Raw genomic sequence first — 17,709 nt, forward strand, 5'->3', positions numbered from 1 at the left:
TTATGATGTCACACTTTACTCAAGTGACCGTGGCACGTGGTACACAGCTGATCTGATTCTGTGTGATCTCACTTCCCCAGCTGAATTACTGGCCCATCGGCAGCTCCTTTGGATATTTTGATTTGAAATATTGGTGCAGAGATGGGGAGAACAAATCAACTTCCATATAATTTACCGCAGCTTCAAAATTTAATCAAAAGAGATCCGGTTTCTTATCAAGATGAGGTGAGAGTACTTTAATAAATAAATTATCGTATCTACAAGACGGCCTAAGCTTCGCCCGTGAATTTTATTTCATCGTTTTAAGGTATGCTGTTTATGAATTTATTCTTTTCAGTATGATTGTGTTGATCCATGTCATGTGTTTTTTCACTTGTGTGGTTGAATTGGCACAAATGTTACAGCGTTTGCTATAAACATTTCTCTAGTTTTTCCCATTCTCCCGATCTTCCTGTCGTCATTGTCTGTGTATTTTATTTTTGTTTATTCATGTTCTGTGATGTAGACGAAAGATCAAAATGAAGTTGTACTGTATCTACAATGTCTATTCCGCACATCATGACATTAATACCTTCTGTATTTATCGCAAAATAATGTATTAATGGGCAGATTTGGGTACTGTGGTGTTACAATGCTGGATAATTTTAAGCTGATCTGATTAAATTTGTTGTGATATACCATCAGGATATACATATCTAGTCAAATATTTGTATTATATTTATGTTAACAGTTCGAGCAACAGTATCGGAGATATCAATCCAATATGAAATTGTTTCTTCTTCAACCAAATGAAGAATCGAAAGATCTATCGGAACTCATAACATTTATCGGCCAGGTCAGCAGGTTGTTTTTGCATGTTCTTGTTTATCATTTATGTGTATATTGCATATCGATAAATCTTGTATTCACTAGCTTGTTGTAGCGATAATTCGACATAGGCTGTGATGATGTCAAATTAAATATTATCAATACAAGAATAAATCCAAATTTTGATTTCGAAATGACCATTATTTTAACTCAAAATGGAAGTTTCTGGTGTCGGTGTGAATCATATCTATCAATTTTACTGTTATTTATGAAATTTTCAGAATCGATGTGCAGTGACTTTTACTCAAAAGTTTAAAATTTGCTGAAACTTTGACTTGACTTGAGATCAGATGACCCGTGTGACCTGACTTGATTTGAAACTTGGGGACTAGGGACTTGCACCCAACAGATTTAATTTATCTTAGAAAGAATTATGACTTGTAATTCTAATTTTCAAATATACATCCTCAGTCATCACCATCCTGGAGTTGCTTTTTTGGTAAAGCAGTAGTAATCCAGTCTCAATTCTATCATTATCTGATGTGCTGGCATGTTGAGGTTTTTATATACTAATGTTAAATTGTTATTTTTTATATTTAGGTAGCTCATTGCTATCGAGAGTTGGTAAAAGATTTTCCCAACCAATTACAAGAAATTCTTCAGAAACATGCACTCTCGATAAACCATGAAATGAGACTGGTCAGTATATTTTTAATGTTGATTATCAAAATGTAAAATTAAATACGCTTGCTATTCGATAAAATTAATTTTGTTTAAATATTTCAGAATTTCTGCAAAAGTTTGATGCTTCTTCGAAACAAGGATCTTATAACACCACATTCTTTGTTTGAATTATTTTTTGAGTTATTGAGATGCCCTGACAAACTTCTTCGTAAGGTATATGTGGATTTCATATTACAGTAGTTACTTGGAAATACTTGACAAGGTCCGAATAGCTATGGTTAAATTATTTTTAAGTTTTCCCTCATTCCCTTGTACATTCTGTATTATCAGGCACTAGTAGTCAAGGAATTGCTCAAGTTTAAAATATTCTGATTCAGCTTAGCTATACAAACTATTTTCTGTGTTGCAAACGGACATCCAAAAATTTCATTCATATTTATATTTACAGTCTTACATTCAATTCTGGATTGGGTTATTATAACTCTTATCTGAACAAGGCTCTAGATAAGCTACTTTTATGAGAAGATCTAGCTATTACATTCCACAAAGACTGGATTCGGCAATCTGCATACGGAATTTATCATAGAACAGTAGACTTTGGTTGAAGAATTTGTTAATTTACATTAAGTTACTTCTTTGTATATTTTATTAATTTCAGACGCTGTATAATTTCATAGTTCAAGATATCAAGAATTTAAATCATAAGCATAAGAATAATAAGTTAAATAAGGTAAGTTGAATTCACTTAAAATTTCATGTCAGTTTGAATGGCGTGTTCAACTACAAACTATAGATCTGACATGGGCAACTCACGGACCTCGGGCCAAATCCGGCCCGTTGGGTAATTCAATCCAGCCCTGCTGATGCTGCCACAACCAAACTAATGAGGAATTTGTTGAGATTGCGATTGGATTTGGTTTTGGCACGAGGCTTATTGTCTTCCACCTTTGCTTTTGTACACTGTAAATATTGTTGTAACTTTTCATGTCACACTTGATGGCCTGCCAGTCTAGGTGGGCATCCACACCCTTATCAAAAGCTTTTAGTTCGAATAACTTATATAGCCCACTGTAATTATTCTTATATTATATCTGAATAGGTCTGAGCTCATGATTTATAATGTCTGTAGCAATTTTTTTCACCCGAAAGAAAAAAAAATGAGTAGAATGACTTGTATATTAAAAATTGTTTCTATGTAGAGTTCGAATCCCGCTTCAGTAGACCTCAACCTCTTTTGTTTATGTTTTCCTAGGCGCTACAAAATTTCATGTACACAATGTTATCAGACAGTAATGCAATTGCGGCAAAAATGTCGCTTGATGTTATGACAGAATTATACCACAGACAAATATGGAATGATACAAAAACAGTGAATGTGATTAGCACAGCATGCTTTTCAAAGATTACAAAGGTTTTTTTATTTGATGATATATTAATTTAACATTATTTAGCGGTGTAAAACATAGTTTTGCTATATTCGAATATCGTTTAAAAAATAATGTTTAATCAAACACCTGTTAGTTGGCCCATCAACTTGGCTTTATTGCATTGGCATCATATGCTATAGGTTCCTATTCAGTTTGCAATATTTATCAAAATACCCCCTTTCTCACCCAGAGTATGAAACAAATCAGATTTGTAAAATATTTTGTGTTTTCTCAAACTTAATTTGGTATATATATTTCTCATAAAGAAAAGTGTGAAAGTCAAATAAACTTTATATACCTGTATTACGCTATAACAGTATTTTCCCCGTTACATAGGTAGGTGTGTATGAGAAAATTATATTAATTTTTGATCTAAATGTTCCTGCTGTTTTTAATGTACAATCCAGGTTTCATCATGCGCTCTTCGATTTTTTCTTGGGCAAGATGAAATGAAGAGTAGAGTCGAAGATGATTCAGATTCAGATAATGGCGAAGTAACAGCTAGAGATGTTCTTATAAGGTTGGTGTGTTTATAATTGGTTCAAATCTACTTAACGTAATAGTTAATCTAGGAGTATTAACAATATTGTTATTTTTGCACCATATTTTTTAAATATGACAAAGCTATTCATTTTATGTCCATGTCAAACTCAATCGCACCATTTCACCAAAAAATACAAGATTGTATTGTAATAGCTGAATTCCTAAGGGTCTATATCAAGGGTGGGCAACTCTAGTCGGCGAGTCAGATGTGGGAGAATGAAGTCCTCGGTGGGCCGGATCATTACAAAAAATACTTTGGTATCCGATCTTTGTTAAATGCTCTGCTCAATCTATGTTAAATGTTTTGCTCGACACTCTCTGTCAACTTTACGTTTTCTTGATATATATATTCCATGTTTAATAAATCTTAATATAAAATCTAATTTCTAAAATCTATTTATATTTAGAATCTAAATATAACTGATAACAGTAGTGGGGAATGTTTACAACGCTCTCTGCTTTGACCTTTTAACAAGTGTGCTAACTTAATTGTTTGTTCACTAGGACAATTGTTTATTTCACCAGCTCGCACTAACAGTGAGGTGAGAGTAGAGCGATCGGTAACTTTCAAGAATGATGCGTCGGACCACATTACAGAGTGTGGTTGATACAGTCAGCAGGCCGGTCAAAATCTCGTTGCGGCCGTATGTTGCCCACCCCTGGTCTACATATAGGCTATATATATGAATGGTTATGCTTGAAAAAATATCAATAAAAAAAATAATTTTGCAATCATTTTCGCGATTTTTTATACACTAAACTAATTACAAGTAGAGTAATTGCAACTGATTACAGCTGGGTTTTTGCCTGTAATTGTACAAAAACTTCAGGCAAATTTGTTAAACATCAGGTTACATTGGTTAAATTTATTTTTGTATATGATTGCAGGCTTGCAGCATTATTATGTATTAATAATCATTATTTATAAACAAAATTAGAATTTGATGGTATGCGAAAAAAATCCATCGACAATCGTAAATACAATTTTTTCTGTAAAATATGACTTTTTTCAAAGAAATTAGGAAATGCTAAGAATATCAGTGAAACTTTCATTTATTTGTTTGCAATTTGCATTACATGATTATTCAATTGCATGATATCATTCAGGTTTGGTGTAAATAAGAAATCAACAAGAGCTAAAAAGAAAAGAGATAAGGCGTTGAAAACATTGGGTAAACATAAGAAGAAATTGAAAAAACAAGCAACTGATTTTTCTGCAGTTCATCTTCTGCATGATCCTCAAGGTATATATACATTCTTAGTTCAAATTAACACGAAGATAGAGTAGTAGCTGAAATTGTAGAATAATTATTACTTTATTATCTCTTACACAAAATGGTTTGTTTTATACTCATTGTCTTGAATTGAACGTTTACGTTATGCAAATTTTTAGTTTTAAGCTAATTCAAAGTTTCCGCTGGCAAGTAGACCGAATGGTCATTTTGTGGATATCCTGTCCATTCTGTGCAAAGGCATAAATATATACAAATATTTCGTAAGCTGTCTTGCATTCATTTCATTGTGCTTTTCCTAATTGACAAATAAAAAACGATTTGATTGATTGAATATCCTGCCTTTTATAGAAGATCTATTGCTTAGTTCTCAAGGATTCTGAATTTTCTTACTTGATGTAGCTATAAAAATATGTATAATGCACATTCATATATCTGGACTGATAAATGGAAGAGAGAATGTGGTTTGCCATAGCATAGGTTAAAGCCGTCTTGTAAACTTTCCTCTCATCCCAAGGATAAATATGGAAATTTTTTTTCTCCTCCATCTATTGGTCACAATCCCCGAAAAATTCTCGTTATCTAATATAAAAGATAAAATATCTTAATACCAACTAGAATCAAATTATTATACAGCTAAACCAAAATTGGCCATACAAATCTCCATTGAAATTAATTTTAACTTCTACATATTTGTAACTGCATTTTACAGGTTTTTCCGAACGTTTGTACAAAGTCCTGGAAAAGTCTACTGAAAGATTTGAACATAAACTAATGTTGATGACGGTGATCTCTAGAATTATCGGAATTCATGAATTGTTTCTGTTTAATTTTTATCCTTTTCTACAAAGGTTTTTGCAACCACATCAAAGAGGTTAGTTCTTATTTTTTTTCCTTTTTTATCTTATATTAATTTATTTGGGTTCAGATGTCAAAATAATTTTCTTAGAAGTGATTGAGAAATTCATGGGCTTTGTTTTTGGGCCCCTCATTATTTAGCCCATTATTGCCAGGTGTTTGAATTCATTAGTTGATGAAGGATTATAAAATTTTGTTTATCGCGGGTATAAGGTAATTTTTTAATTAGTTTTCTGCTTATTTCAGAGGTTACAAAAATGTTGTTATGCGGAGCACAAGCTAGTCACTCCCTTGTTCCACCTGAAATTTTACATCCACTACTTATGACTATTGTTAATAATTTTGTTACTGAACGAAACTCAAGCGAAGTTATTGCTGTTGGGTAAGTATTATTTTTTATATAAATTAAGTATTGTTTGAGATATTTTAAAAATTTAGCACAGTGGACATGACCAAATCATTAAATTCCATTTCAAAGTATCGCAAACTTTTTTTTGTATAACAGCAAACCTACTGTTGAAAAAGGCATTTATGTCAATGTAAATAAGCATAAAATACTCGCAATTTTCTGACGATCTTGTATTTAAATTTGTGTATTGATCTTTCAAGATTGAATGCTGTCCGAGAGATATGTTCACGTTGCCCGCTTGCCATGAATGAAAGTTTATTACAAGACCTTGTACAATATAAAACATACAGAAATAAAGCTGTCATGATGGCAGCAAGATCCATTCTACAATTATATAGAACTTTAAATCCAACCATGCTGCATAAGAGGGACCGGGTAAAGTTCTTTGCTTGTTATTTATTTAATTTATGTTTGTGTCAATTATTCAATTTCAATATATTGACTTGTTTCCTGCATGTGTCTGATAGAATAGGAATTATATTTACCCCGGAGGAGAGCAAAGACACTATATATGGAGGAGAGTAAGATTAATATTATTTCCTAATACACACATATATAGTGTTCAGCAATCCTCTCTTACATAATTATCCAACACAAATCCTGCAAACACAATTGGGGTAATCGAAGGTGCCATAGTAGGAGCCAAGCTCTTCCATATATTTCAAGTTATGATACAGTTTATTTTATTTTTTTTTATCTATTATTAATATTACAATTGTAGGGTAGGCCAACTGAAGCCAGTAAAGATAGGCAAGTAGTTGAATATGGACAAGTTATTGCAACAGATTATGTTCCTGGTGCCGAGATTTTACCAGAGGAAGTTGAGAAAGATGAAGAAGATAATGGTTTGTTGTGGTATACATGTTTTGAAACAGACATTAGTCTGCGTCTGACTGTACATTTATGTGAAATGTATAAAGCTTGGAAGATGCATGTTTGCTCTGTAATATTATTGTATGTATCATATTACATTGCCAATAATTTCAATTCATTTCAGTTACTATAGTATATCTAGGAAAGTTAAGAATAGAACGAATTAATTCTTTGTCTATTTAAATTAGTAAAAAATACTGATTAAGATTTTAAAAATTAGTATGTTAAGTCATTTGGGCCGAATAATTTTTGAAAACGAGACAGCGGTTTGCCACTTATTTTTGTATGTACCAGTATATCAAAATAGTAATCGAATCTGTTCCGACATGGGTTACTGTAAATGCTTTTCGATCATTTCAGATGGTTGGGAATCTTGTTCTGATGAAGATAATGACAGTGATGGAAGTTGGCAGGATGTCGTGCATTCTGATGATGAGGTAGGTTAATGTGAACTCTGATATTTAATATACCTAAGCTTCCTTACTGCGAATTCTTAATTGCTATTCTCTTTTTTTATCTCTTTTTTTTTTTGATGCGAAGTGGACATATGGATCATTTTACTTTTTGTTATTATTAGGGTGATTGTTGTTGTTGCTTTTCCTCTACCAATGCGCCAATTAATTTCAATTTACAACTTTAAGATTTTCAACTTGGGACAAGATTTTCCAAGTTGGTCATCTGGGACTCAATATTTCACCAAAAGTTACATTTTGGTTCATGGGAACACTTTTTATCACCTATAGTAGAAGTGACCAACACGTTGATCACGATCGGCCGAGCTCGATCACTACGCTTAGAGTAGTCAATCGCATCTGATGTTGAGTGAATTTAATGATAAAGCCCAAAAAATTGCTCAAACCAGTTTTATGCAGCGTCTGTTGTATGTTTTAAAACAGGATGAATACAGTATCATACTTGCGCAAAATATGATATACAGTGATACATACAGTATTTGGGTCTGGAAAGTCCGATAGAGAATATTATTTATGTAACAAATGCAAGTTTCGACTTTGCCAAGGTCTAAAATGAACTTGTCGAATATCGTGTGCCTTGACCGACGAATGACCCTCCAAGTGTAGTGTGATAAATTTTATTCACAACGGTAGCAGTGGCATCAGATTGCCTAATTTTGTCTAATTTCAAACGAGCAAAGAATCGGGCTCAAGAGGAAATTGTAAATTAGATACTAAAGTTTGAGCAGTAATGTAACATTTATGGTTTGAGAATAATTATTTTCCACTGTCTATTTTCCCACAGGGCCAAGCATATTGGCAGCGGTTCAGTTTTTTATATGTGTGTGTGCAGTTATCTGCATATTCAGTACTCATTTGTTTTTGTGTACGACCTTATTGCAGATCGTGAGCTATTTTGAAGATTTGGGCCACCCCTGAACATTTTAATTTGGTACAGATGCGCAGCCATACTTTTCTTATTAATTTGAGTACTGCTCTCTTGTTTATCATGGCGTGGAAATAACGAGTGTTCACTTTTAACTTTCAGACTGAAATGGAAGAAGTTGCAGATATGCCGAAAGAAGAACAAATAAGCAAAGCGCAAGCTGTTAGTCAGATGAGACTTCTCACACAGGAGGATTTCATGAAGATGAAAGCTCATCAAGTTATGAAAGAAATTGAACCTTCCTCTTCAAAGAAAAAAGCGAATAAGCGAAAATTAAACGTCAGCATAGCAGAGAATGATGAGGAAACAATGGGAGGGTGAGTGCACTATGACTTCATTCTAAATTAATGACATTTCCTGGCACTATAATCCAATTTCATGAAATTTAAAATCCAAAGGCTGTTCATTTAGTTCTGAGGCTTTTATTTATATATCCGCATTTATTTATTCACTTGTAGCATCTTGGCCACGGAATAACAGTATTTGGATATATTAATTGCACTGGTAATATTTTGACGTTGAAAAATGTCATTGATTTTGGAATAACAATTAAATGACTGTAACGAGGCTCAGTGGTGCAATCTGTTGACTAGATCTAAGAATACTACTACTGATTAACCATGTGATGTGGTCTAGCATCCTATTCAATACGGATGTATGTGTGAAAGAAGATTACTGCAAACATCGTTGCCATGGTGATGTTCACTGCAAATTAATTTGATTGAGTTTGTACATAACAGAGTTTTGACTACGATATAGATTGTTGAAAAGAGCTATCTCTGTGATTAATTTTCAGCATTGTTTAGTGGTGTGTTTAATCAGGTTACTATTTCAAATAAAGTCATTGTTGAAAAATAAATTGCCTTTCTTTTTAGAGAGCTTGTTGCACTTGGATCAATTGAAAGAGTCCATGCTAAACGAGCTCACAATAAAGAAAGCAGACTTGCTACTGTATTACAAGGAAGGGAAGGTCGAGAGAAGTATGGAAGAAGAAAACAAAAGATGGATCCGTATGCTTCAACAACGAATAAGGTTTGTTGAAATTTTCATTGTATATTCTGAGAGGGATAGAGAAACAATGACTCAAGCTTATAGATAGGGTTAATGGGAGATACTGTGTGTGAGGTTGGGTGAAATATGTTATGTCAAATGAGCTGGCTAAACTAATAATAGACTTGAACAAGTGGCTGGGGTTCACCCATATGATCAAAACCCCCACCATACTTGGGGTAAATATGAAATGGGTTTTGAAATGATAAACAAATTGGACTCTGTAAGATAAGTGTTTAATCCTACTCATTCTTTAATATACTGTCACACAAAGTTGTGGTGTCTATTTTAGCATACATGAATCGCATCATGTTTTTTTATAATACTGGTTGAATTCATATCAGTTCAGCTGATATTTCTCTGTTAATTTTGAACTGAATGTTAAATAAGGACTTTCTTTTGAAAACATTTCAGCAAAAAAGAAAAAATAAGCCATATATGATGGTTCGGAACAAAGTGAAAAAGAAGGCATCGGGGCGATCATTCAGAGAAAAGCAGATTGCTTTACGGAATTCATTGTTGAAAAGGGCCAAACGAGTTAAATGAATATGTAGATAATAAAGAAATAAATAAAAATTTATTCTTGGTGTTTATAGTATTTGAGCAGTGGAACAATTTGCTGCAGTCTGGTAGGTAGTTTGGTAACTGACCATCAGGCCTGCAATTTTTAACAGCAATTGTTGATTTGAGCCGTCTGTGGAATTATGTCATTGTTAGAATATTACATTGTTTTTTTGTCATCTCTGTCTCTGTGCAACAAGTGAGCAGTTGACTGGAGGCTATCCACAAATAAATATCAAAATTGCACCCTTTGCTCTTGTTGAGTTGACGGAGGCTACATTGTTAATTGCAGATTTGGTTTAAGGTTTACTCGCTGTAATTCCAGATCCGTTCGCTGATAGCTTTTCTAATTTGGACGGTTCTAACGAAATGACTAAAGAGTGATTTCAAATGCCATCGTCATAAATGTGATAAGTGAACCTGTACTTATATCCATTCTCTGCCACCCTAACACAGAATATTTGCAAATCAGTTTCCGCATGTGTCTCCACTGATTCTAACAAAAAAAGGGACACGTAACACCATAAAAACCATTTAATTAAACTACAGTGTAAGAGAAAATACATTGAACTACAGTGGCTAATGTGTAATAACATGGGCAATGACTATACTAAATATATTAGCACCATACAAAACAAATTATATATACATATCCCAGTCAGAAATAAATTTATGCCAAGAAATGGCAACGTCACTTTACACCGTTGGCACATGCTCGGTTTTATTCTGATTAGGATAATTGCACAAGGCGGAAGAACTAAATATATGATATTTGTTGTTGGATAAAACTATTATAAAATATAATATTTATGAATACAAAAAAAATTACTTTGGTTTATAAAGATAACAATTCAATTATAAAATTATTCCTGGACTTTTCGTCTACTGTTTTAAATATAAAAATTGTGAAATATTGCAGAATCTGATAAAATATGTCACATTCCATTAATCTTGAAAACTAGATTGGCTGAAAACATCATCACTGACTAAGTTATACTGAAGGAGAGGCACTCTGCTGCAAAATTGGTTTTGGTGCCAGCTATACCAGTGTTGTCTATCATTGAATCATAGAATGAAATCTGTTCCGCAGAAAGATTTAATAATTGGGTTGCAACTAAAATTGTAATAGGTACTATGGTATGACTTTCTTCGCTTTAAATGTACTTAAGAATATTTTGATGTGATACACTTGCACAAAATATTATGTCTCCTTGTGAAATGATCTTCACAGTTCTTGACAAGGTAGAATTAGATGGCTGAAGAAAGTTTGGTGAAATTTCCACCATTGATGTTCATATTCTTTGATAATTTTTGTTCGGACCAGAGGGCGTTGATATATACAATTGGGTGCTCCCGAAGTATGCGAACCAAGATGGCGGACATCGGAACGTAACATGGGTAACAGGTTAGGGTTAGGCGATAATTTTTTTCCAATTTTCCTTATTTTAGTTCTATTATTAGTTCGAAGACTAGCCAAGAGCCTCCCGTAGTATTTATACCTAAAAATATGGGCTAACCCTAACCTAGTACACATATTACATTCCAATGTCCGCCATCTTGGTTCGCATACTTCGGGAGCCCCTACAATTGTCTTTTTTGTCCATTTATCAGTGATAACAAAATGCTTCTGGTTTTGTTCTGATAAAATCTTCAATGACTTTACTGAGACAATGTTAGGTCTTCATTCCTGTAGTAATAGGGAAATGTTAAAAGTCGAATGCCGAGTCTGAGTTGTTCTCATCAAATCCTGAATCTGATTTGAATCGTGTAATATCATGGATTTGTTCTGAACATGGCGTGATTCGACATTGCAAAGATGATTGAGAAGCAAAATTGCTTTCAGGTATTCTTTGCGAACTTCCACTGTACTGAGGCATTGATTTACTCACATATGAGTAGGATGGTTCTCCTTTAGTAGAAGAATAACCATATTTATCTGGTGTAAAAGTCGATGATTTCATAGTGGTTGCATTTCCCTGTGGAACTGTTGCTCCAAATCCTTTATGTCTTGAATAAACAGAGTTATGGGATTTATAGGAATCAGTATTAGGTTTTGCAGTTTCTATAGAAACATTTTTTCTAATGCTCCACGCGTTGTCCAATCCAATGTTTGAAGGTGCATTGTTTTGAAACTGATCTCTCGCAAATTCTGTGGACCACTGCTCCGGTAATGATGTCTTTTTCTTGGGCGATTTATACTGAAAACGTTTGACTGAGGTCGTTTTATCCTTTATTTCGTTTCCACTTTTCATTTAAACTACTCAATAATATAACTTACCTAAAAATCGGCAAACATGGCCTATATCTGAACCCAAATAACATAAAAATCGGGACTTAATCTGAAAATGGTAAGAATTTGTTGTTTACCTGTTACCAAAGTTTTAACCCTCCAGCGACACCAAGCGTTGTCGATCAGTCACAAAGCGTGACCGGTGAACATATATAATATGTATCGAAATGGGTTTAAAATACCGACTAAGTATGGAATAAAACTTTCACAAATTTAAACAAAAAAGAAATGCTCAAACGATGGTAGCTGGCAAAGCCGAGCACCAGGTTCGGAAACAAGACGAATGACAAACTTGGTGGAGTCGGTCACACTTGACTGAATAAAATAAGTGTTCACATGAATTAAAATAATATATAGAAACTTTCTGTAAAAAATCGAATCTTATGGCACTGAAAGTAAGTTGAAAATAAAAAATAAAAGCGATTGAACTGAAAATCCTAAAATTTTTAAATTGATTGGCCCGATATTTATGCCGAAAAGCTAATTTTCAAAGCCGCCCTAACAATTCAATAATTTATTAAAACGATCTTTATGGTCATTTCGTGTCCAATATACAGGAATATAGTATTCATATCTATTTCGGGAATTAAACTAATCTTGTTTTCAACACGACTGCTATTGCCATCAACATTTATGGCATTACAGTTGTTTCCAGAAAGGCTATTTATTGTATATATCACAGCCAATAATCTAAAATAAGCAATTTGAGGTTCTGAAAGAAGAGGTAAACAATTGGCTCTAATCTTTTACGTTCATTTTAAACTTCGTGTTTATTTTTTAATATAATGTATCTGTGTGAGGAGTTTAGTATGATATTTCATTCCAACGTGGTAGTAGCATAAGCCCATGTTACATTGAGCTGATATTGAAAAAGTTTGGAAGGGTGAATTCAAAATTTCGTGGACCTCAGACGCCAATTTAATTCCGTTAGCACAAGGTTAAAAAAAGGCTGCCTTCAACTTCAAAGTATGGCGCGCTTTTTGCGTGCGCGTCATCAGCATCGTCTTAACTAAGGCAGTTTCTTTCGATATGTGTGACTTTTACAGCAAATTTAACTGATAAAGTGCCTCGGCTTGTGCGTGCCGTTACGGATCATATATGTACTTCTTAAAATAATAATAAAACATACCGGTATGTATTATACTAATACTGGAGCATTGTACCAGATTTAATCATCACCATCTCACAACATATATATTTAACAAACTTGAAATTCAGAAGATAGCCATACAATATTCATTTTTTAAGGTGACCGTACATTTGAACCCATGTGTATATCCGCGGGTTCAATCTATATGCGGGTGCTAAAACCCATGAGTTAGGGTTAGTATGGGTTCAAATATCCGTAAAACAAAAAAAATCCATTGGCGCAATAGTATGTAGGTGCAATTGACGTGGGTTCAAATGTACGTGGGTTCAAATGTAATGGAACCATTTTTTAATATTTGACTATAGGTCAGATATAGGTTTTATAGGTCGATAGCATCGACAATACTCATAAAAAAATAATCGCAATATAAAAAAAATTACAAATAGAGTTGTGTTCATTCAACAATGATTGATTACCAACTTAAATCAGTGGTGTTCCACTGATCACTTAAATCTGAATGTTGTGTTTTATACTCGTCGATGCTAGAAGCAGGCTAACTCGTAGCATCAAATTTTTATTTTTCCCGACTGAGGATGGTTTCTGACATACGAAGACATAGATACGGATTAAATTTTGTACACGTTAAGAACCATATTGATTCAAATGAAAACAGGTATCACTGCATATCTAGCAAACTGCCAAACGATTGCCAATGTCTAATTGGCTACGTAGTTTCTCAACCCAAAAACTTTCCCGCTTTTTTATTTAGTTTATAGACACGCCCATAACTTCTATAATCTAGATTCTAGATCAACAGCATAGCCTAGGGCCCATCTTGCGCATTCCTTAAAAACTTTGTTATAGAATGACATAAAACTCAACTAAACGGCAAAGTCGAGTCGTGAATTTAGTTGTGTCACGAGTAAAGTAATCGAGCACTGAATCTGACAGTAAATAAAAAGTATGACCGATATTGCAGTGCTTAGACAAAACACAAGGGGATGATGAAGGTATGGGATTTTGTATAAAAATCGATACCAACTATCCAATAAATGACTAATTATTGTATAATAAGGTACTAAAGACGAAAGAACGTTTAATAAGGGTGAGTTTGTGAGTTTTCGTTGTATCCAATGATTGATATATTCCACTTCACCACGAGCATAACCGGAAGTTATGATATCTTATTTCTATCATCGTTAGTGTTTGGCAAAATTAAATTTTCCAAGGATACTTCTGTCATATACCGATACCAACATATGATTAACTCCAATGTAGTTAATATGACACCCATCATGTCAAGGATGCAATATGGTCGAAAGGCCATCATCTTCCGACTTGGTCATACACTATTAAAAAAATCGAAAAATTCAAAAGTTATATTGCATACCTTGGATTTTTTTTATCATTTGATATCGTAATTGCATATGTAAAGCTATCCACAAATTTCATATGGCCATGGCTAGCAGTACTAGAGACTGATTTATTGGTAACTCGTCTTTTATATCTGAACTCTGTTGTTATACTTGACTGTGTATGTCTGTGGAATCACGGTGAACTAAATCCACATTGTCAACAGTGCTACCCGCTGGTATATTACGTAGGGTATGAATGAAATGACTTTACTATGAGAAAAGAATGCGTCTTACTTGTAGGCACATGTACAAAAGGCGACGATACCGAATACAATGAATTCTACAAGTGGTGAGTTGTAAAACTTTTACTTACGGTAGTTAGAATAATTCTGGTATATCTATAAAGATGCATGCGCGCTTAACAAAGAATTGTTTTGTAGATTGTCATACTAACAAGTTATGAAAATGTGCGAAATGTTTCAAATTGGGTGAAATACAGAAAATTAACAACTCTCGAAATGGCAAGTTTGCCATACAAAACTGACCTTCACACCGTTTTAAAGATATCGACAAAAAGTTTATTTCACGTGGTGTCGTGTATAGTAGTACTATAACTATGCACGTCAAAAAAAAAAATTCCATTACAATACTGTTGACTTTTAAGCACTTTGGTGAATCGTAAATAGTAGGACAGGATGCTAATTTCATATTTGACAGGAGAAGAGGAAAGTCGATCGACCAAGGTAGAGATTTCGATGCAATACGCTGTAAGGAAAGATGTGATCTCGATTCAACTTGGCAAATCATTGACTACAGCGCTAATTGGTATATGTTTTATTGCCATAACATAACAGAGTCACTCACTATGTGGTCAGAAGTCGTGTTGCAATATTGGCGGTTCCAAATCCCGCGGTGGTGGAAACACCATGTCACAACTCACGAGTCACGATCAAACAATATTCTATCTTGTCGTGTTGGTCTAATTTTACTAGCAAACATTACTATGGAGTGCATAAAACGGTACCTCCCCGTTGTGTTTTGAAAAGTCTTACGCATTTCTATTCAAGAACCGCGTGATGGGTTAGCATATCTTTGCACCAGTTTATTTGACAATCTCGGCATTTTTTCCACAAAAGTTGTTGACGGATGTTAACATCCTGGAATTGTAAACCTTGTTTAGACAAATGATATGGATTGGTGAAAATTGAAAAACAAAATGACGATGAAGTGTAAATTAAACGACGCATTCGCTTTCATTAGAAAATGCTCTTTTGGGCCCCGATGCCCAATCTTCGATACCCGATTTTCAATGATTCTTACATTAACGTACGTTGTCAATCTGTCACCCGCAACATATTTATGAAGGTGAACACTGAGAGCTATATATTTTAATAAAGGACAGGCAGCTCCAGCGTGTCATAACTCGTAATAAATTAGTTAACCATGAAACTACCGTTTGCAATCACGCTGCGACAATGATGATTCAATTTTCAATACGAAAATGAATAACTTCATGATATATATGTTACATGAGTTGAGTAAAGAAAATGTCCGTTGTAGTAAAAACATAAAAGAAGCCAAATTTTCACGCTAACAACAGTGAAGCAAACTGCATGGAAAAGGAAAGCTATAAATATTTTAGGACACGAATACTTTCTGAGTGACTGCTTTTATCAAAAATTAAAAAGATTTCGCAATTTTTTACACAAGTAGATAAAATATCATACCTCCGTACTCTCTAGGCCTATATATATCTAATCGTGGTATTACCATTTGTTTTAGGGAAATGATAGCTCTAAAATATGCGTTGAATATATATTTCATATATATTAGGTAAATATTTACGTTCTTTATTCTTCCGAAATAAGTCGATACGACAATGCTGAACGAATTATTTTCATATTTGGTAAGTGTTAGGTTTGAAATATACTTAAAATCGGTGAGATATTCGATATTTTGCCCTGACTTACGTAGTGTGTACAATTGTATTGAGTTTCAGACTGTCTTGTCCTCCTGGTTCCTTATCCGAAAATGACTAAATATGACAACCATCTTTTGTTAAGAAATACGTTATTCAAATGATTGTCAGACAACGATAGCACACAAATTCTGAAGCACAGTAAGATATGATAATATCGATAGATTTTGAATGTCGCAAGAATTGAAAGTTTGCGGTTTACTGATCTATTATTCGCTTTTCTGGGTCTCACAAGATTAGATTTGAAGATTTAAAACCGTGTCATTTAAGTGGTTTCCGTAGTGGACTGTAATTTTCCGTTTCAGCTCCGTAAGTTTTGCTCGTAGCCCGCGGCTGATATTTTGGAGTGGTATCGTACTGTGTAACCAATGAGAACATGTTAAAACTTAGAAATTGCCGGGCATGAATTCTTTTTCAGTATTTTTTATTCAAACTAGTAAAATATTACATAAACGGTATCTTCATATGGAAAGTTCTGATCCGAATAAAAGTTTAATTTTGATCTCTGACGTCATTCGGAAAAATTATGACATTTTGAAAAATGATAATTTTATCTCAACTCGTATTGGCCAACGGGGTATTGTCCATCAAAATGGGTGGAAGTGAAAAATGTTTTGAATATTCGAAAGACATTTAAAAGACAAAATATTCTGCATTCGATTTCTGAATCAAAATGTATTCGATTTTGGCAAATCTTCAAGATTAGTTGAGCCCAAATCATTTTGGTATTTTCTTGTAATAATTCCAAAATTTTATGAAATTCAGTAAAAACACTACTCAAACAACTTAATGTGGAGCGGGAGATCAAGGTCGTAGCGAAATTACTTTTCATGTTCGCGCATAAACTTGTGACCAAACACTCAAGGTTATAATTCCAAACTATAAAATGTACTAAATGGTTGAGATCAATCAATAAAATGATGTGTAACTGTCTGTGTATGAAAGATGTCAACTTAAAAAAATGATGTTAATGATAAAAAAGGTTTGTTTGTTCAATTCAAACCAAATCAAATGACCCGGTCAAGCATGCATTTGTTACAAATAATTATTTCGAAATTTGTCGAATTTTGTGGGAAGAAAATAAATTAGACATTGTTATACGTATGCCTCTATCTACGCTTTTAATCTCTTGATACATATTCAATATTCATAAG

The 17,709-nt window shown here is 33.6% G+C and overlaps 2 protein-coding genes across 2 annotated transcripts; one reads left to right on the plus strand and one right to left on the minus strand.

Annotated features, from left to right (window-relative positions):
- On the plus strand, window positions 1–9,861 carry LOC120335285 (protein SDA1 homolog). Its single transcript, XM_039402771.2, has 16 exons — window positions 1–225; window positions 731–835; window positions 1,408–1,506; window positions 1,594–1,704; window positions 2,150–2,221; window positions 2,744–2,902; window positions 3,326–3,438; window positions 4,569–4,705; window positions 5,406–5,567; window positions 5,798–5,933; window positions 6,161–6,335; window positions 6,682–6,805; window positions 7,194–7,270; window positions 8,334–8,548; window positions 9,107–9,263; window positions 9,696–9,861. Exons 1-16 carry the CDS (start codon window positions 142–144, stop codon window positions 9,825–9,827), a joined length of 2,058 nt encoding a protein of 685 aa, XP_039258705.2. The 5' UTR covers window positions 1–141; the 3' UTR covers window positions 9,828–9,861.
- A 500-nt stretch (window positions 9,862–10,361) lies between these two features.
- On the minus strand, window positions 10,362–12,232 carry LOC120335287 (uncharacterized). The gene has a single exon (XM_039402775.2). It carries the CDS (start codon window positions 12,092–12,094, stop codon window positions 11,549–11,551), a length of 546 nt encoding a protein of 181 aa, XP_039258709.2. The 5' UTR covers window positions 12,095–12,232; the 3' UTR covers window positions 10,362–11,548.
- Window positions 12,233–17,709: the final 5,477 nt, after the last annotated feature.

Source organism: Styela clava, chromosome 2 (assembly GCF_964204865.1).
Source record: "Styela clava chromosome 2, kaStyClav1.hap1.2, whole genome shotgun sequence".
NCBI classification, from domain to species: domain Eukaryota; kingdom Metazoa; phylum Chordata; class Ascidiacea; order Stolidobranchia; family Styelidae; genus Styela; species Styela clava.

Coding starts and splice junctions, on each gene's coding strand:
- LOC120335285 (XM_039402771.2), top strand. CDS start 142: ATGGGGAGAACAAATCAACTTCCATATAATTTACCGCAGCTTCAAAAT. Junction 1,507..1,593: donor TAAACCATGAAATGAGACTG/GTCAGTATATTT, acceptor TAAATATTTCAG/AATTTCTGCAAAAGTTTGAT. Junction 9,264..9,695: donor ATGCTTCAACAACGAATAAG/GTTTGTTGAAAT, acceptor AAAACATTTCAG/CAAAAAAGAAAAAATAAGCC.
- LOC120335287 (XM_039402775.2), bottom strand. CDS start 12,094: ATGAAAAGTGGAAACGAAATAAAGGATAAAACGACCTCAGTCAAACGT.